Source organism: Dipodomys ordii, unplaced genomic scaffold (genome assembly GCF_000151885.1).
Source record: "Dipodomys ordii isolate 6190 unplaced genomic scaffold, Dord_2.0 Scaffold13, whole genome shotgun sequence".
NCBI lineage: Eukaryota > Metazoa > Chordata > Mammalia > Rodentia > Heteromyidae > Dipodomys > Dipodomys ordii.
Window position 1 is genome coordinate 17,960,988 of NW_012267229.1, and position 20,216 is coordinate 17,981,203.

Here is a 20,216-nt window from a genome sequence, read left to right on the forward strand (position 1 = left end):
CACTAGGCCCTGAGTTCAACCCCTAGGACTATAAACAATGAAAGAAAGAAAAATGCTTGGTTAATAGTTTGTATTTGTCTGAAAATAATGAGGGTTGGTGGGGCAGAACTAGGCACAAAGCAAGGCTGGCCACATGCTGACAGTGATTACTTGAAATGTGAGCACAGGGATTTTTTTTTCTTTTTGTCGGTCATGGGGCTTGAACTCTGGGCCTGAGCGCTGTCCCTCAGCTCTTCAGCTCAAGGCGAGCGCTCTACCACTTGAGCTACAGCACCACTTCCAGTTTTCTGGTGGTTTATTGGAGATAAGGGTTTCATGGCCTTTCTGACCCGGGCTGGCTTTGAACCTCAATCCTTAGATCTCAGCCTCCTGAGTAGCTAGGATTATAGGCGTGAACCACCAGCACCCAGCAGCACAGGGTTTTTTTTTAGGTGGGTGGGTAGGTATTGAATCCAGGGCCTTGACCATGCTAGGCAAGTGCTGTACCACTAAGCTATACTCAAAGGCTATCACCTTGGCTTCTTTACATTATTATCCATAGTTTAAAAAAAAATTAAGAAATCAATCTCCTAGTTAAAAAGGTATCCAAAACAATCGTTATGAGTTGGTTGCCTCTGGGGAGGAAACACAGATGGCTTGGGAACGGTTGCTTTGCAGGACTTGGATTTTATACTGTGGCTCTGTGTTACCCATTCAAAAAAAAAGAACTCATTTGAAAAAATCACCCCATTTAAGTAACAAACTTCAAAGTGGGCTCTTGATCATACTTTTCATCCAAGAAGCACCTTTACTTCCTTTCCTTCAAAAGAACGAGTTAGATACAACAAATTCGTCCCACCTCATTACTGAGGAGGGGGGGGTGCTTGGGTAGGGGGCAGGGCTGAGTTCCCAAGGGTCTTAGATGAGATGTTCAGCCCGCTGGCCTTGAGCACTCAGGTATGTGCGTGTGCGCGTGCGCGTGCGTGGCCAGTGAGGCAGATGAGGCTGGGGAGATAGCAGACTAAGGAGTTAAAAACCCTTAGAGCCACCAGACAATGTCATTTGAAAACATGAGGTATGAAATATAAATAACAGTCAGCTACTTTCCTTCAGTCCAATTTCTAAGCAGTTGTGTGATCGATCAATTTACACATCGATCCACCTTCACCGTCTTCTCAGCGCTGCTGCCCCGGCGTCCGCAGGGTGGCTTGGCCGAGCTTCTGGCTGGCAGGGAGGGGAGGCCGCAGCGTCTACCTGTGATGGGCACCCCAGCTTCTGGAGCAGGTAGAACACATTGGCAGCGTAGGGGTTCTGTTGTGTGGGGGCCCCCTGCAGCCTCACGGGGTGGAGGCGGGGGTGGGGAGGGGTGAACTGCAGGGGGCAGTAAAGCTGGTTCAGGAGGAGCCATGTGAAGTCAGGGTCCACTTTCATCAGGTGGAGGAAGACGCTGTGGAGAGAGGCCAGACATGAGTGGGCAAGGTGGGGAGGCAGGAGTGGAGAAGGGAGGGACACCCCAGGGGCTGTTTACTGAACTCTCAAGAAGAAATTGATCCCCATAGCAAATCACTTCAGATAACAGAACAAACCAGTTCCTAAGACAGTACCATTAGGATGGTCCCAGAGCCCAACAGAAATAAAGGTAAACAGTTTCATATCCATTGACATAGAGTAAAATAGTAATTAGTCCGAGGAGAACAATATTGATATTAAACAAGCTCTTGGCAAAGCTCCAGGATGAACTGTGGAGTGTTAAGCTGGAGTTTTTGAAAAGGAAAAAGATGACAGGACTTACCCTTCACTACAGCTCAGGAGCAGGGCTCCATGACCTGTTGGGGGCCCTGGACAGGCCTCCCAGCTTCCTTGTGCCCAGATCCCCATGGGGACTCTGGACCCTTCCTGACTACCATTTGCCCAGGGGTCAGGTCTAAAAGACTACATGCTCTCCCCAGGCTCAGGGAGGGGCTCCTTTCCTCTCCTAGAGCAGCCCCCCTCGGTGATCTCTGGCACAACACTGATCAGATGCCCACCAAGAATGGGGTTCACTGCCTTGACCTGAACTTTGAGTCACAATCTTGTTTCTTCTCAGCTCAGCTCCTGTTTCTGAACCATCCACCATATGTCCAGGGGCACCATCCTGGCCAGTCTCCACATACATCTCATGATAGGCTGAAAGTGGCTGGTCAATGGCAGGAGGCCATGCTTCCCCCAGCCCAGCATCACCTGCCCCCTCTATTCAGGTAGGCTGCTCCATTTCTCAGAACCCCTTTCCTGCACATATCAACTGCCCGCCCTCTTGAGATAGAGAAGCTTTCTTAGGGTAGGAACCATGTTTGCTCCTATTCTGGGACACTGGTCCATGGTAAGCATTCAGTAAATACTTGCTGATTAAACAGGGTCTCAGACTTACTAGGTTGGCCTAGGATGACATTCCTCCCAGGATGTTTACATTCTATGAGTAGAGAGAGGGAGGCCAAGCGCTTATCACCAAGGTAGAAGAGGAACAGATGAGCAGACCCTGCATCACCAATGGAATCACTGGCCATGGGGATTATACAACTTGTTTAGTTTAGGCTTCTTGTTTGCCAGAGATAGGAGGTACACTTCACTAAAGGTCTTGCTGAGGTTTAAAAGGCAGATCAGACCTACGGAGTCTAGCATGCATGATCTCTATTAACCAACAGACAAGCCAGCTTCTGTATCCATGGATTCAACCAGGCATGGACTGAAAATACTGTGAAAAAACCCACATCTGTACTGAACATATATATACTTCTTTCCTTGCACATTCCTGAAACAATACAATATAGCTATTATTTACATAGCATTTGCATTGTTACAAAATCGGGGGCTATGTTATAGAAGAGACCTGAATATCCCCAGATGTGGTATCTGTGAGGGCCCCTCAACCCACCCCGCACTGGCTACCCAGGGACAGCTGGATACAGTATCCATTTAATGAATTAAATCTTATTCTTCCCAATTATTCCTAGGAGCCTCTGGCATACTTTTGAGCACCAAGTAGGAATTAAATGATTGCTAAGTAAAATCTAGTTTTCAGGTTTCTAATTTCTTTAATCTGAAAAGCCTGGGTCCTCAGGGACCTGATCTCACCTCTGAAGAGCCAACGTTTTCTTTCTTGGGTTTAATAGACTCAGGCTAAGGAGGTCAGGGGAGTGGGGTGGGAGGAGAGGGACATTTTGAAAATGTTCCGGGCCTGTTGTATGCCTAAACAATTTGAAGTTCTGTTTGCTTAGAATAATCTTGTGTTTCTAACCTGTGCAGCAGTTACTGGAGAAGTGATTAGAATATTCTAATGCATCGTTTCCACTTCACTGCAGAAAGGAGATGGGGCCTGCGTGGGAGACAATTTTTGTTTAAAAACAAAAATATCTTTGATAATTAGAGTGGCAAGGGAAATGATAAAGAAACGCACCAAAAATGGGAAGTAGATTTCTATTTACACGTGACACAGTTGACAGTTTTCCCTTGGTGCCAGAAACTGTTAGAATGCAAATGGTTTCATTTGATTTTTTTTCCCCCCTTTCAAGAACTGGAACAATTTCTCATGCTACAGCATGGTGCTCTCGCTTCAAGGAATATTTTTATCTGGGCAACACGCAGCAAAGTGGTGCTACGGCCCAGTTCAGTCACAGCTGTGCTGTGACTTGAGACGTGGCATGAAAACGTGGCACCATTCATTTTCTGAGCCCTTTTTAGCATGCAAAATGTGGACGTTGTACAAGCTGGCAGCACAGGAAAAGGAAAGCAGCTCTTCTCTTTGCCTGGGGAGGTCTCCAAATAAAATGCAAACAGAGAAGCAAAGTTCACCTTCTTTTATTAAGTAAGGGCTAAACTCTTGGAAGAATTATTTTGGGGTCTAATTTCTGTGCTGTAAAAGGCGGAAATGCCTTGGCATGGCTGGCAGCCATAACGAGTTCATTCTCCCACCTCTAGTGTAAAACAAATTATTTTGTCTTGTGAACCTTTTTCCATTTTTTTCCCCAGGGAGAACCATCATAGCAGCCCATCCTCCTTATAAGTTTGTACCAAGGCTCTGCAGAGAGGAGGTACAGGAAAACACTTTGGGGTGTATAATAAAAACACTGCTCCAGAAAGAGACAGAGAAAGAGGAAGAGACTGCCTGTTGTCTAAGGAATGATTCTCGCTACCAACTCCAGCTGCACCACCCACCTTGGACAGTCTTTAGATGCTTTGAAAAGGGCAAAACATTTGTCTTTTGTCTCACTCTTAATGCCTCCACTCTGCCTTGGTTGGGGACTGGATTCTCAGCCAACAGGTCCTAATTCTGTCTGTTTTCAGGAAGAAAAGGAAATGTGGCCCACTTGGCCCGCTGCACACCTGATGTGGGGCACAGTCCCTGTGCCATGCAGGCAGATGGCTCGAGGGGACGGTTGTGCTCTCGCTGGGTGAAAGGCATGAAGCCCGCCAAACTCTAAATGTGGACAAATTCTGAACCTGGATGCTTATTGGTTTCAGCCCCTGGGGGCTGAGACTGAGGCCCAGGAGGTCAGGTCTGGGCGCACTGCAGCTAGGCTTTGTTCTTATCCAGCCTGGGCTGAAGCCGATCTCTCCAGAAAGCCAGGAGCCCAAAGCAAAAGGCCAAGTCCTCACAGGCCCATTCTGCATAATCAGAGGCTCGAAGACAAAGGCAGGGCCTCTGCTTTGGAGTGACTGGAGTAACCGCCTGGAAAATGTCCCTAATACATCTTCACACATGGCAGAGATGGCTGTTGAGCAAGCCAAATGGCCAGTTCTATCTTTTTCAAATCCATCGAGAAACACTTAAAATATATGTGTGTGTGTGTGTGTACACTACTTAACTCCCAAACAAAAATTTCTTTCTCCTTCCCCCAGGCCTGAATCAGTGGCTCTTGGGAGCACAGTTATCAAGAGATTACCTGGTCCTCAGAGAGAGGGAGGCACTCGGCTGTGCCCCGTGCTTCTGCGTGTCCTGAGGCCAGTGATTATCTCTCAATAACCTGTAGGGCCGTGTAGCTTAAATGATAACTTGACTTTAAAAAATTTAGAACTCGCTGTTAGGCAGTTTCTAAGCAACCTCTGTTTCCATGGCAAAGAAGCCTGGTGTTTATACTGATTTTTCACTTAAAATGCGGTTTTATTGAATTTCACTTCATGCAGGCAGCCATTTCCCTGCACTTCAGCCCCATCTATGATTGGCGGGTATCAGTGAGTACCTAATCAACTCCAGATGCCAAACCAACAAAGGCAGGCACTCATTCCTCACAATCAGGTCTGGGGGAACAGGCTGGGGGGGACCCCTGGGGAGGTAGTAGGAGGGGGAAGCTGGTCAACTAGGACTGCTCTCCTCTTTGTAGTTCATCAAACATTTCCTAGTACCCAGTCCAGCCACTGGGCAAGATCTTGGGATATGAAGGTGGGTTGACAAAGGTGGTTTTAGGGTCCTATGCAATGGGAAAGGTGGATCCAGCAGAGAGGCCCAAGATCAGGAAGGTGAGGGCCATCCCTGGAAATCCTGTGTGAGTGGAGCTGGGGCAGGACAAGAACAGTTCTAAGAACCCTTCCAGTCTCAGTCTGCGGCAGAGTTCTCCAGCAGGAGGGCTGGATCCCACCCTCTCTCCAGGATGGTGCCCTTGTGCTACAGCAGCACACCTTCTAAAGGGTGTCCCTGCCATCAATGTCTAGACAACATCAGCTCCAAGTGAGCTCTAGAAAACCTCCAGCCAATCGAGGCCCAGCAAAGCTAAGTAAACTGTAACTGAAAGGCAGGGCTCTCGGCTCTCCCCTGTGACAGGCTATTCTTTCTCTGTCAATTACTTGCTTGAGGGATCTGCTGTTCCTTGTCTCTTTCTGGATTTATAAAATGCTCTCATGAGCTGTCGGGGTAAATGCCAGTGGAAAAGGACTTGTGGCATTGTGATCTGCTCATTTATTTATTTATTTGGGGTTTCTAAAGAAGTTATTCCGGATGTCTCCTTAGGAACATGATACAGGCTATCTCTATTTGGGCACGATTAAATGTGATCAGAAAATAAACTCACTCGCTGGAAGGCAGGCAAATCCACAAAGCTATTTTAGCTTGCTAGTTGCATCCTTTCTGGCAGAACAGCCTCCACACCCTTCTTTTCTCTGGCCATCTCTTCCCCCATTACTCCGTGCATGCCCAAGCTGCAAATGAGGCTGTGTGCTGTCTTTTAAATAAATGGATGCTCAGGGTGTCGATGCGTCCCAGCTAGCAAGCAGTGGGGCTATGTTTCCATACTCGGTAATTTACTCTAATGGGTCTCGGTTCATTGGTTAACCAGTATTTCAAGCCTGTCCTTTCTTGCTATTCAATTTAGCTATCTTTCCCTGCACGGAAGTCGTTTTTTTGTTTCTAAATGTTGGAAATGGAGGATTATGACTGGAAGCAACCATTTACTATCCAAATAAATACTACCAATTACCTTTGTAGCCATATGTATCCGTAGACCTAACTATATTTACCTGTTCTAAACCATCCATCTATCGATCGAACTCTACATACATACTCACAGAGACCTGCCTTAAAACATATTCAAATGTAATGAGGGCAGGATTTAAAACCATAAACACCAGTAGAAATGTACGATGCTAACCGTGGCCCTGAAGTACCACAAGATAAAGTATGGTAAGTGCAGTGGAGTGACTCTATTGATGTGTGTGTATTTAAATGGCTAGGTCACTGAGAGGCCCGATCTGTTGCAGACACTTCAGAAAAAATCCAGAACCCTGAAGGGTAGAAATCCCACTGGGCAGGATTTAAAAGCAAACCCTTCCATCTGGCCAGGTCTCTCATCTCCAGGTCCCCAAGGCCTAGATGCCATGACAGTGCTGGGCACTGATTTCAAAGTGGCCTTCTGTATGGCTAGGGCCTTGGCCCTGGTGACAGCACGCTCAGCTGCACACAGTGTGGCCCGTCCTCCTGGAAGGTACATTTTGCCCCTGCCTCGCTGGATGATTTCCCTATAACCTGTGCCTTGGCACTATGCCAACAGCCCCCAGCAACTGGAGCCAGAAGAAGCGGTTTGCAGAAGTACACTTCTGTATCTACTGCAAGGATGTTGAAGACTTTACTCACAGCAGCTCCTTGCTCCTCTAAGATGGACTGCAGAGACCTTTTCATAAGGCAAAGCTATGCTTTCTGAGAAACCTTCTTTCTTTTTGAAGCTTCATTCCAGTAGTCAGTGGAAGCTGCAAACAGCTTCCACTTCCTCTTTGCTTGGTGTGTAAAGAAGCACAGAGCCATTTCCAAAGTTGGCTCCAGCTGGGTGCAGGGCACAGGGCACAGGGCACAGGGCTTCTACTCTCTGTTCCCCAGCACTCACTACCCTCAATTCTGGCTTCACATTGGTTCCTCACCCATTCTTTTTCTCATTGTAGTATTCCTTCACTTATTTTCTTCTTTCCTTGTTATATACATTTAACTTAAGATGTTCCAAGTTGTTTTTTGGAATTAAGGAGGAAGTTTAATGACTAAGTACTATTACTTACTGATGTTAAACTGTGTTATTTTCTGTTAAAAATGAATATAAACAGCCAGGCGCTGGTGGCTTATGCCTGTAATCCTAGCTACTCAGGAGTCTGAGATCTGAGGATCACAGTTCAAAGCCAGCCTCGGCAGGAAAGTCCGTGAGACTCTTATCTCCAATAAATCACTAGAAACCAGAAGTGGCGCTGTGGGTCAAGCGGTAGAGTGCTTGCCTGGAGTTTAAGAGCTGAGGGACAGCACCCAAGCCCAGAGTTCAAGTCCCACAACCGACAACAACAACAACAACAAAATGAATATAAACAACTTTACCGAGCCTTGTGATAATTGTAGCATGTTTACTTAAGTGTTGTAGAATAAGCTAACTTGCTCAAGGCAACACCACTGCTGAACAGTGGTCACATGATGATTACATTAACTCAGTATGCATCTGTAAAATCTTCACAACTCTCAATACAGTAAATATCTTTTAAATAGGGATGTGGGTATAGCTCATCGGGACAGTGCATGTCTAGCATGGGCAAGACCCTAGCTGGACTCCCAGCATCCACCTTCCCTATCTTTTCAATGAAATATACATAAAATAAGACAGGCCATTTCCTTGGCCACTATACTTGGTTCTAAGTTCTGTCATTTATTCCAGCCTCTTAGGTGTTTGAGACAGAAGACAGATCCTGCAAATGGCTGCCCTCTGGTATGCCAAGGTTTTGGATAAGTGAAAGCACTTTGAACAGGCAGTGTAGCCACTGGGCTGGAGCTGCCATCAAGAGCATCCTGGTCCCCATCTGTCCCTGAGGATGAAACCAGGTTGTCTGTTACATGACACCATTGAGAAAGCAGGGAAAGAAAGGGCTGGGAGCATTTGGTTTAAGTAGCACAGAGGTCCTTGCCTTTAGATCTGAAACCCGGCAACCCACTCTGTTTGTAATCTGCACGGCAGATGTCTCTTATCTTTGATGCCATAAAATCATGCCTATATGTGCACAGCGAACAGCTTTAGATCTGAATGTATTTTTAGAACAATGGGCCTTGAAAAGAAATGCAGCAATGCCTGTCAAAAGATGGATAATAGGAAAGCTAACTACTTGGTCTGGATTTGTCAACTATTAATCAAATGTCAAAGGGAAAAATACGAGGAGTGCTCTCATTTCCATGCTGGGTACAATTTGAGGGGAAACAGCTTTGCAGCCCAGCCTCAAACAAGCTGCTCGTACCATTTAAGGGAATGAGCGCCTCATTTCAAGCTCAGCTGAACTAGCGGATCACCTCTGTGGCTCCTGATCTGTTCAAACAGAACAGGCCTGTGTGTGGTAGAGAGAGGAGCTGGGCTCTGGTGGGGATGAAATAAAAAAGCCCGCGCCAGTCTGTGTTTGTCCAGGGTTTGAAGGCACCGGTTGGCTCTTTGATGGGCTGGAATCCTACTGTTAGAAAGAACGCAGGGAAGTCAGTCAGCAAATGAACCTTCAAACCTGATCCTGACTTCCCACACAAATGGGGGTAGGGAGAGACAGCACAATTAACATGAAAAAGACCCTTCTGAGATGAAAAACTCCAGTTCATATTTCAGTAAAGACAAGCAGACTTGCAAGCATGAGTGCCTCTGTGTGTGTGTGTGTGTGTGTGTGTGTGTGTTACACACGGGCAGGCCTTTGGAACAGAAATGCCTGAGGGAAGAGACCTCCTGTCTTGTTTCCTCTATTTTCAGTGCCTAGAACAGGACCTGGCATACAGAAGCTCAACAATAATCTGCAGACTGGACACAGTGTGGACTTTCTAACCACCTGTACCTACCTTTTATTAACACCCTATTTATTGAGAGACAATGAGGCAAAGGACACTAAGTCACTTATTCAAGGTCACACAGCCAATAAGATCTGAACCTAGGTTTGCCCAACTCCTAGACTAGAGTGGCTTACTCTTATATACTGGGGCCAGGCAGAAAGGACTGGACAGGTATCACTCAAACACACACTGAGGACTAAGCATAGTGATATCCAGTACCTGCATGGCCAGAAAGGTAGCGTAGCTACTGTTGGCATCCTGTATCTTGAGCTGGGCTCTGGAGTGGGGGATTTGGTAGAAAGACTCAGCAACCTAAAAGCATTCTTTTCTATCATGAGACTTGTTGGGCATGAACTTCATCTTTTTAAAACCAGATATTGCCTAGTTAGTTTCCTTTCCTTTCAGCCCACAGTGAAGGCTGAGTGGATGATACTGAACCTCAGTACAAGCCGGGGAGACTTAGAGACTGGTCCAAGAAATCTGAGGTGTATGTATTCATCTCAAAGAAATCTGAGGTGTATGTATTCATCTCAAATTTCTTTCATGAATGAAAAGAGAAGCCTCTTGGTCAGAAAGGCACAGAACTGCAATCTGGAAGCTTCTGGGACTATTTGGGACTTGAAGTCAGTCCAGTTTGTCTTTATATTGGGCTGAGATGGAGTGTGGCTGATCTGTTATTTATTATCTAGTGCCTACCTTTACAGACACTGCCTTATTTACAGCTCCTATATGCTGAACCCTGCTCCCGTACCTAATGTAAGTTGCTCATTTGTTGTCCTTGGAAATTATTTAATTAGATGAACACTTTGGGTGAAGTTTTTTTTTTGTTGTTGTTGTTTTTTTGGCACTGCCAGTTAACAGTGACACCTGGTGGTAACAAGCAGCAAGGTCATATCCAACCCCCACCAACCCCAAGTTGCAAGATTTATGCCCCCTCCATACAAGGCACATTGGCTAGATAAAAGCATTAAACCGGAATGGCATCTCTGTTCTTAGCATTTACAGCCTCGGTTATATCAGCCACCCCCTGATCAATTTCCATTTCCAGAGTTTACAGCCTGGATGTGAAAGCCTGCCACGAAGGCTATATTTAATATGACAAATTAAAAAAGCAAACAGAGGCTTGGTCATTCTTTGGAGCTAGGAAAAGCATGCAGGATGAAGCAGCTGTACTGCACGTGAAGAGGAATGTTCATGAAGAGGACAAGTCTACCTCAATCCCACAATCCCACACAATGAAAGTCTCCACCTGCAGCGGGGGGAGCATGGAGATTCCTGATCCCTAGTCCCATCTCCTTGCAGGGGACTCAGAGTAGCCCCATCCAGCTGGTTCCCTTTCTAGCTCTCTGGCAGACAGAGGAGTAGGAAGGAACTCACAATCTCTGCAGGAAGCTGGTCATCTCTGGGGAGCTCTGCCTTTCACTGGCTCTTGTGAACCCTATGCAGAGGCTTAGCTTTTGGTCAGCCTCTAGCCCCGTGCCACCCCTGACCCCCAGCTTTCCCTTCTCTGGTGAAAACAGCTGTGTGCATGTCAGTCTGAAGACTGCAGAGCGTACTGTCGGGCAGGAGTGGTGGCAGGGGCTAGTATGGAGGATTCTGTGGTTGTTCAGGTCATGATATGGTAGTCTAGCCTTGTGCCTGGGGGTGGCAGGGAAGCAGACAGTCAAAGGAGAGGCAGACAGGCTTTCTCTTGAAATGGATGTAGGGGTGAAGGAAAGAGAAGAACTGAGGAAAACTAGCCAGCTCTAATGTATACAGTGGAGACCCCCCTCAGCCCTGGGGCTCATCAGTACCTGTGGGTCTGACTGCATCCGCACCAGCCTCCATCTCCCTCTCTCCATGTGATGTGGTTCACAAAGCCAGGTTTCCTACTGTTTTGAGTTTCTCCTCTCACTCATTAATTTCTGAATCAAGATGCCAAATCAGCTCCTGATCAAGGACAACACTGATTTTTTTTCCCCTGACTTCAAAATAAGTTTGCAGATGATGTGTTCGTGAAGCAATCAACCTTGTACTTCCTCCCCCTCCCACAGGGCAAAGAGAGGTCAGCTGAGCCAACCCTGAACAAAAATGAGCTGGAGCAAACAAAGGGAGAGGTGTTAGCCAAGTGGCCTGCCTGCATATCCCTCCTCTTGAGACACCTTGAATACTAACTCAAGATTCAGCAAGGTCCAATTCCGGGCTTAATTGCTTTCAGCAGCAAAAAGGAGAATTAGAAATGAAAAGATAATGAATTGTGAATATTAGCTAGTTTGATGGCTCTAAACTTGAAGGATGGGATGTGGTGGGTGCAGGAAAAATACAATGAGACAGAGAGTGTGAAAACCAGATCTCCATAACTCTTGGTTGTAACAGGCACCCAAAAGAATTTACTTTAAGATGAAGTCATTATGTTCTTGGGTTGTGCTTTAAATCACAGCACAATCAGCTGCTGGGTACTGCCCAGCCCAAGGAGGGCTATTTCTACCCTAAGTTGGCTCTTTAAGGAATATGAATGACTGGGAACCAGAAGCTCATTGGGATGCACCCCATGCTCCAGGAACCATGACTGATTCAGGGCCTAAGCAATGTGAAGGGAAAGGGACAGAAAGAAAAAAGGCTACTGGGGAAATCAAGAGCAAAAAAATTGTGAAGACAATAAATCAATTCAAAGATATTCCCCACACTTGCAGAAAAGGCAAGGTTTACGAAAGGGAGCAGGCAGAGCAGCCGTGGAGCTCCTTGGAGAATGGGGTGACTCTGAACTCCCACCCCACCCAGGATAACCAGGGCCCTATCCCTAGACACTGGGACAAGGAGCTCTGCTCTCACAGAGCTGGCAGGTCAGACAGCATGGCTGGCAGGAAGGCGGGGGCAGGCAGTTCCAGAGGACAGGCTGTTCCCAACAGGAAGGAGGGCTTGAAGAGGGGCCGGAGTGCACTTTAGGTCTCAAATCTGGGGATGCTGCTGTGCTCGTGAGAAAATTTACTTACGACTTAAAAGAATGGAAATTAGCTTTTTTGCTTAGAGGTGATAAGCATGGGCAAAAACTCCTGGAAATTAGAAGCTTATAATTTCAGAACCAAAAAAGGCCTGTCCAGTGGTTCTTAGCATCCTTTAGACATCCTACTAGACCTGGCTGAATGGTGTGAACTCTAGAAAAAGGCACTCTTTGCATACACATCCAATTTTGCAAACAATTTTTGCACCATCTCTGACCCTCTATGGAGTCGAGTTTTGGCACATCAGTAATCCAGTGCTTTTGCCTTCCTGAGGAGGAAGCTGAGGCATGGAGAAGTGCCAGGTCACTGGGTCATCAGGAATAAAACTGCAGACAGGAGGGGGCCAAGTCCCCTCTAGCACATGGTCTTTCTGCTTTGTGCCCCTTTGGAATTGTTGCTGACACTGCAGCAGAAGAAAAGGTTACTTGCAAAAAGACACACATCTAGTAAAAATACCATCTTTGGGCTGGCACAGATGAAGCAATCATCTTAACCTGGCAAGGAGAGGGGAAAGAGAGCAGAGATTGCCTCAACTCTGCTCGCCATTAGCAAATCATCTATAATTTAGAACAAACGTAAAGAGATGTGGGTGATCAAGCAGACGTACCTCCTGGCAGCCTCTTGTAATTTCACGGGCTGTTTGGTGCTGAGGTAAATCAAGCAGGCATCAGCCACTTTATTCAGGTCACCCTCACCTACAGAGAGGAAAAACAAAATAAGCAACGGCCCTCAGAACGCATTTGGGACAAGGAATAACCAATCACTGTCTGGGAGAACAGGAACAGCCGAGTGAGCTGTTTCTTGAATGTTCTCTGAGCTCTTTCCTCCATTCTGTGAGGCAGGGCACAGGGTAAATGGATGAAAGGGGCCAGGGCAAACTGAAGGAGGTGTAGGTGAAGGGAAGTAAGGGACACAAACTAAACTAGGCAGAGTGCAATGGAAGTGTGTCCAGGTGAGGTGAGCTAAGCTAGGTACCTACCTAGATCCAGGCTCTCACAGAGGGGTCCCAAGCCCCACAAAACGGCCAGTTGCAGCTTGAAGGCCAGCGTGTGTGAGTAAACTGGTCCAGCCCTGGCACTGATAGGCGCCTGGGTGGCTAAGGAGCCAGCCAGCTTTGGTAGGACATCTTTGCAGAACCGGCTCCGTAGGAAATCACCACACGTGCCTCCCAGCGTCTGCAAAACCTGCAGAAACACACCCCAACCCAGTGACTGAACACTGCCAAGGCAGCAAGAAGACGGAAGGAGGCTTGGCAATTCAATTCTATCTAGGTCTCTACTAGGGGGAAAAAAAAATAATAGAATTACAGCAGTTAATTCCTTGCCCACAGTTTGTGATTCTGACAGTTATGAATCTGGCCGACTCTGCTCCCCAGGCATGGCTGCTTCTATCCATAAATACAGATTACATGGAGAGTAATCCAGAGAAAGCATGGGTTAAATGAATAATATGATTAATACCTTGATTTTCCTCTTTTTGGTTAAAAGGAAAAAAAAAAGAACAAAAAGCAGTTCACATAGATCATCTCTAGAATCTTCCTAAGATCCCTTGAGAAAAGACTTGGGCTTTTCACTGTCGCTAACTAAGCAAGCACAGACTAAGGCTCAATGGCTGCCCGTGCGGGCATCAGGGCAGTGACTGGACTGCGGTCCCTGAGGCTGGAGCTAACTCCATGTTCTTCTGTTCCACGGCCCAATCTCCTATGTACATCACCCTCGTTCTATCTCCCACAACAGGCCGTTCTCCTTGCATGTCTCGTTTTAAACTTTCTCTAGCAGAACATATTGAAACGTTTTGCCCCGCTGCACAAGACTGAGTATACAGCAGCAGTCGAATTTCTTTAAAAGTCGGCAAGCAAGGCAGAAACGGCTCGGATAGTGAATGTGCACTTTGCAGCCACTTCATGTCCCTCTGCTGGGCTGCGCGAGGCTCTGCAGACCTCGGGCATCACTGATGTGTCTGCATGTGGGAAAAGCAGCCTGGGTTACACCACATGCGTCTTTATATTTTCTTATTTCTCTATACTTGCTGTCATTTCAGATAACCTATTAATTTTCATGCAGAAAACAGCACATCTGAATGCAATTTAGCAAGATCTCCTTTTCTCCCTACCTCCCTCCAGCCTACCTCCTTCCCTGTTCTATGTGTACACACGCATGCGCACGTGCGCGCGCGCGCACACACACACACACCCCAAGTTATTTTATGCATTTTCCTTTGAAAAAAAACCACTAGCAATTTGTGCATACAAGTCTTTGGGTTCAGTATATATAGCAGAGTCTTAGAGAGATCCTAACTTCCTTTTGCCAAATATATGAATTGCATCTTCAGCTGCATTTTATGTCCCTATACATCTTTTTTTTGCCTCATCTTGCTCGTCTACTTCTAATTTATGTTGGCTTGCCATGATAAATGTATCTCTGCAGAATGCTGTTAAGTGCTTTTTAGAACAAGGAAGGGTATAAATAAATAAGTGAAAATACATGTGCTAATCTAAGCCAAACAAAATCACAGAAAATAATCTCTTGCATCTACACGGGGCTTTTACCTTCTCAGAGTGTCTCACCATTCCAATTTCATCCTTGACATTATGAGGAAGGTAGGATGGTGGCGCTTCTCAAAATGGGTGGCCATGGGCTTTGCCCAAAGTTGTTTGGCTGGGCAGAAGGTGCTGATTGCTAGGACCCAAATTCCTTCACCATGACTCTTGAGCACTGCACTAAATATGAACATGGACTCTGGGTTCTATGGTTGTATGATCTTGGAACACTTCCTTCACTTCTTTGAGCTTGCTTTGTCTTTTGCCAAAAAAAAAAAAGGAAAGACTATAGCTACTTGGCATGGTTGTATGAGATGGGCTCACATGTGGGGAAGAGCCACACTCGCTGTCTGGCACATGGGAAATGCTCAATAAATACTGGTAGCCCTTTGCTTTACTACTTTTCTCTGCTTCACATTCAACAGGAAAGTGACTTATTTGGTTCTTTGTGCTTGTCTCACTCTCCTATTCTTTCCTGAAGGTCTGTGACGTTGCAATCAGATAGAAGAGATACAAAAGACCCTGGTTAGTTCTGTGCTCATGACGGAGAATTGGAGTGCCAGCTGTACCTTGAAGGCTCTGAGCACTGCCAGTGGGTCATCATTTGTGAGTCGCTGCACAAGCGAGGGCCAGGCCCGATGAGCCAAGGGCAGGAGCTGGTTCTTGTGGGATTGCAGAACTACCACACACAAACCCAGCACATCCAGGACCTAAAATAAGAAAGACAATTTCAGCAGATGGTAAAAGTTGGAAAAGAGATACCTATGATCAAGTTACCATTTTAGAGCAATAAGACTGAGAAACACCATTAGTTGAATGACTATTTAGTGAATGTTGACTAAGGCAGGCCAGGCCAGAAACTAGAGGGGACATTTAATGACAAAATACATGGAAGAACTGAATTACTTAACATCTAATAAAGAGACTATCAACTGTGTTGAGAAAAGAAGGGTAAAATGCAAAGAGTTAAGGGAAACATCTAAAGCCTACAGATTGCTGGGAAATTGTTTCTGAGGAACAGATTCTAAAACAAAGCATAGGGGCTAGGAAGGTGTCTCAGTGATACAGTGCTTGCCTTGCATACATGAGGCCCTGGGTTCGATTCCTCAGCACCACGTAAGCAGAAAAAGTCAGAAGTGGTGCAATGGCTCAAGTGGTAAAGCACTAGCCTTGAACTGAAGAGCTGAGGGACAGCACCCAGGCCCAGAGTTCAGGTCCCACAACTGACAATAAACAAACAAACAAACAAATAAATAAACCAAGTCATAAATAACAAGCAGATATTCTATGCAGGGTGACCATTCCTGCAACTGGAGTGTGGCTCAATGGTATAGCACTTGGCTCACATGCACAAGGTCCTGGGGTCTACTCCCAGCACCAAAACAAAAAGCCAAACCAATCAACCAACAAAAAAAGCCAAACCAAACCAACAAGGAAAACCTGGAGCTTGCCTTGCTTGGAAAATGTATGGAGCATGGCAGAGGAGCTGGACTATGATCTTTGCACAAATGGGCCAGCCTTCATAATGCATGTGAGGTAGACCTTCGAGCCAGAAAGGCAGATTAAAGTCTACTATCATGAAGCCTTACTGGGAGCCTCCTTCACGCAGGTCCACACTGAGACTGACAGAAATGCAAAACAGAAGAGGCCCTGCCCCTGGTGGGGACTGGATAGGCAGACGTGTGAGAGAAAGCTCAGCAGTGCAGCAGAGAGCAAAGGGGTACCGTGGTGGTGGCTTTGATTGGAGTTCTATCAGTAACTGCACAAAGTATGTCATATTTCACTGATTCAAACACACACATTCCTTTGTTTGGAATGTTCTCCTGGCTTCAACCTTGAGAAAAACTACTGGCTAGGGAGGACCACAATTCAAGGCTAGCCGGGGCAAAGATAGTAAGACCCCCTATCTCAATCAGTAGGTTGGGTGTAGTGACTTGCACCTGCGATGCCAGCAATTGAGGTAGAAGAATTGTGCTCTAAGGCTTGTCCTATGCAAAAACAGAGACCCTAGCTAAAAAAAAAAACAGAAACAAAAAACAAGAAAAGAAAAACTAAAAGCAAAAAAGGGCTGGGGTATGGTACAAGGGGAAGAGCATGTACCTAGCAAGTACCAAGTCCTAAGTTTAAACTCCATCCATATAACGCCACTCCCAGAATGAAAAAAAAACCCCAAAGCAAAAGCCAGGTGTAATCTCAGCTACTCGGAGGCAGAAAGATTGTAAATTTAAGGTCAGCCCAAGCAAATGACATCCAGACTCTATCTCAAAAACAAAATATGAAGACAAAAAGTCTGTGGCAAAGCTCAAGTGGTAGGATGCTTGTCTACCACTTTGAGGCCCTGGGTTCAATCCCCAGTACTACAAAAACAAGAAAGAAAAAAAGAAATACTGCTGCCTCAGAGAGTGCCTACTGGCTTCCCTGGTCTGAACCCGAATGTGAGCGCCTGGAGGTCTCACTCACAGTGCTTGCTCGATATAGAGATGTTTGTTTCATGGGTGGGTTACAGTTCTCTAGGGGAGAAGCTGCTTGTTGTCTTGACAACATTTTTACAACTTGATGTGTGTTTGTATCTTGGTGCTTTCTCTACAACAGACAGGAAGTCCCCTAAAAGCAGGGATCGTACTTGTGTCATGACCTACAAATCCCTGAAGCAAGCCAGGTGCCAGTGGCTCATGCCTATAATCCTAGCTACTCAGGAAGCTGAGATCTGAGGATCACGGTTCAAAGCCAGCCCAGGCACAAAAGTCCATGAGATTCTTATTTCCAATAAACCACTCAGAAAACCAGAAGAGGCGCTGTGGCTCAAGTGGTAGAGTGCTCGCCTTGAGTTGAAGAGCTGAGGGACAGCACCCAGGCCCAGAGTTCAAGCCCCACAACCAACAAAAACAAAAACAAATCCCCGAAGTACTTTCTCAAGTGCTTCATGAGCACTGTGTGCATTGCATACCCCAGGCAAGCTGTTCTGACTTTGTAACCAACAATGTTCTGAGGAGGGCATCCTATCTCTATAGTATACACAAAGGTACAAAGGATTGAAACTGTGAATTAACTTACTTCAAGTCACATGGCTCATAAAGGGAAGAGTCAAGATCTCAACTCAGGTATGTAGGTCTGATCTCAATGCTTGTAACAACTCTGGTGTGTTATAGCTGCGACACAGACTCCATAAAAGGAAAGGCCTTGAAGGATATTCAGGAATTTGCCAAATATACCAACCAGGCACCTACAAAGAAGCCTGGCATGGAATACAAATTCAAAAAGTACCTGCTGAATGGAGCAGATGTCTCAGGAAGATCAAACACAAAAAATTACATAAGACACAGATTTTGAGATCTGAGATAATCGGAAAACCTGCTTTTGCCCCATGTCCTGAATAAGGCAAAGAGTTCCATCATTAGTTGTGAGTCATTAAGGCAGTCCTCTCCCTCTTGATAGGGGATGGAATAGGAACGTTATTTCCCGTTGGGCATAAGATCTTCTGTGGAGTTGATTCTAAGAGCCCTGGCCCCACCCCCACCTCACCCACTGTCCTCTTACTGAGTCACTACTGTGTATGTATGTAAGTCCTAGCAGATGGGAAGCTGCCAGAAAACAAGGATGTGATATGGAAAGCATTGGGGTTTTTCCTTGGATGGAAATAGAAACAGAAACAGAGATTGAAGGTCAGGCATGGAAGAATGACCACTTTAAAATTTTGAAATTAAGTCAGCTCAGAAGATGATATCCCTTCAAAGCACATGGTTTTCTTTTCTCTGGAGAGTCGGGGAATCCCCACAACTCTGGCTTTTAATGGAAGGGACTCAGTTCCCTTTTGTCATCTCAACCAATGCTGGAAGATGCAAAACTGTCATTCTACAGATAATTTTTTTTTTTTTTGGGTCCAGTTGCGGGGCCTGAACTCTGGGCCTGGGGGCTGTCCCTCAGCTCTTCAGCTCAAGGCTAGTGCTCTACCACTTGAGCCACAGCGCCACTTCCGGCTTTTTTCTTTTTGCTTATGTGGTGCTGAGGAATCGAACCCAGGGCCTCAGGCATGCAAGGCAAGCGCTCTACCACTGAGCCAACTACCCAGCCCAAGATAAATTTCTTGATGCGGCCTCTTGACTACCACACATGATCCAAGAGATAAGGAAACCTCTGGCTCATCCAGACAGCATCCATCCACTGCCTACCAGAGCACAACTTGGTCCTATAGCCCTGTGAGTATGGAGAAGAAGCCCTACACTGACCTTCAAGCGGATTTTCAGGTTTTTATCTGAGAGCAAGTGGACACAACGCTCCATCACGTCCTTGGCTATTTGGATCTGTACAGGCAGTGGTTCTTCCACATCAGGACGGGTATCATTCTTGTCTGCTTCAGGAGGGACTGATGGCGCCTCTGGAAGAAGAGTGTAATTAGTGTCAGGGTTTTATGAGAGGTGGTCCAGTCCAGCTTGATCCCTGTCTTCAGATTCAGGCACAGGACTTACAGGAAAATGTCCAGGGACAGATCTTAAGGAAACCAAAACAGAAAAGTCAGTCAAGCTGAACAGATCAAGATGTTCAAAATAACATGAACTGTACCAACTCAAAGCTGGAAAAAGCCCCTTCTATGGTTTAAATGTGTCCCCTCCAAAAGGTAGCCAATGGTCAATGTGATGGGATTCAGAGATGGTGCCCCCTGTTACCCTGAAGGAGGAACTGTGGAGACAGGGCTATAAAGGCAGAAGATCACAATGTAAAACACCACCCATAAGACTTGAGAATTGTCTGAAAGCCAGGCCCAAATCCCTATCCTAAAAAAAAATTCATGTCTGCTCACAGGCTCCCCTCTGTCCCTATATCCCCATTACAAGTTGTGCTCATTTCTACTGTTTCCCTAACTCTTTCCCATTTCAGTTTCCTCTGCTAGAAAAACAGAATCTTACAAAAGAGGCTGCACTTGTCTCTTTAACATGATAAAAAGCTACGTGAAAATGCATTCGAGAATGGTGTTTAAAATACATGTCAAACCCATAATAAGTCAAACTTTTTATTTTTTATTTTTTTGGTGATGCTGGGGATTGAACTCCCAGCCTTGTATATGTTAGGCAAACGTTCTATCACAGAGCTATAATTCTAGTCTCCAAACATTCTTTGTAAAGCCAAAAACATGGTATGCATTCAATGAATGATGAATGATAGGATGATGAGGACTTTGGAAATTCACCTACTACAGAATGTAATTTGAGATATGTGGATTTTCAGGTTTTAGAATAAGGCTTGATGCATTCAGTCTGCTCCCAGCAAACATCCACTAGAACCAAAAGATTCTAGTCAGGGAAGAACAGATTCACTGACAGTGCTTCAATGGCAAGCTTGATTATGAATGAATGAGATTCCTCCCTTTCTCCAGGGCTGCCAGGTTTTGGTTGTGTTGACTTAGGATACAAATCTGAGAAGAAAAAGCATC

The 20,216-nt window shown here is 45.9% G+C and overlaps 1 protein-coding gene across 2 annotated transcripts in view; it reads right to left on the minus strand.

Moving 5' to 3' along the window:
* Nucleotides 1-764: 764 nt before the first annotated feature.
* The window catches only part of Tti1 (TELO2 interacting protein 1), a 41,563-nt gene continuing 22,111 nt past the window's right edge, over nt 765-20,216 (minus strand). For both annotated transcript variants that reach the window (XM_013010913.1, XM_013010914.1), the window contains exons 4-8: nt 19,015-19,163; nt 15,358-15,498; nt 13,229-13,433; nt 12,857-12,944; nt 765-1,426 (exon numbers count right to left, since the gene is read on the minus strand). In XM_013010913.1, coding sequence (XP_012866367.1) covers nt 1,144-1,426; nt 12,857-12,944; nt 13,229-13,433; nt 15,358-15,498; nt 19,015-19,163 — 866 coding nt within the window. In that variant the 3' untranslated portion in view covers nt 765-1,143. The remainder of the gene's footprint in view (nt 1,427-12,856; nt 12,945-13,228; nt 13,434-15,357; nt 15,499-19,014; nt 19,164-20,216) is intronic.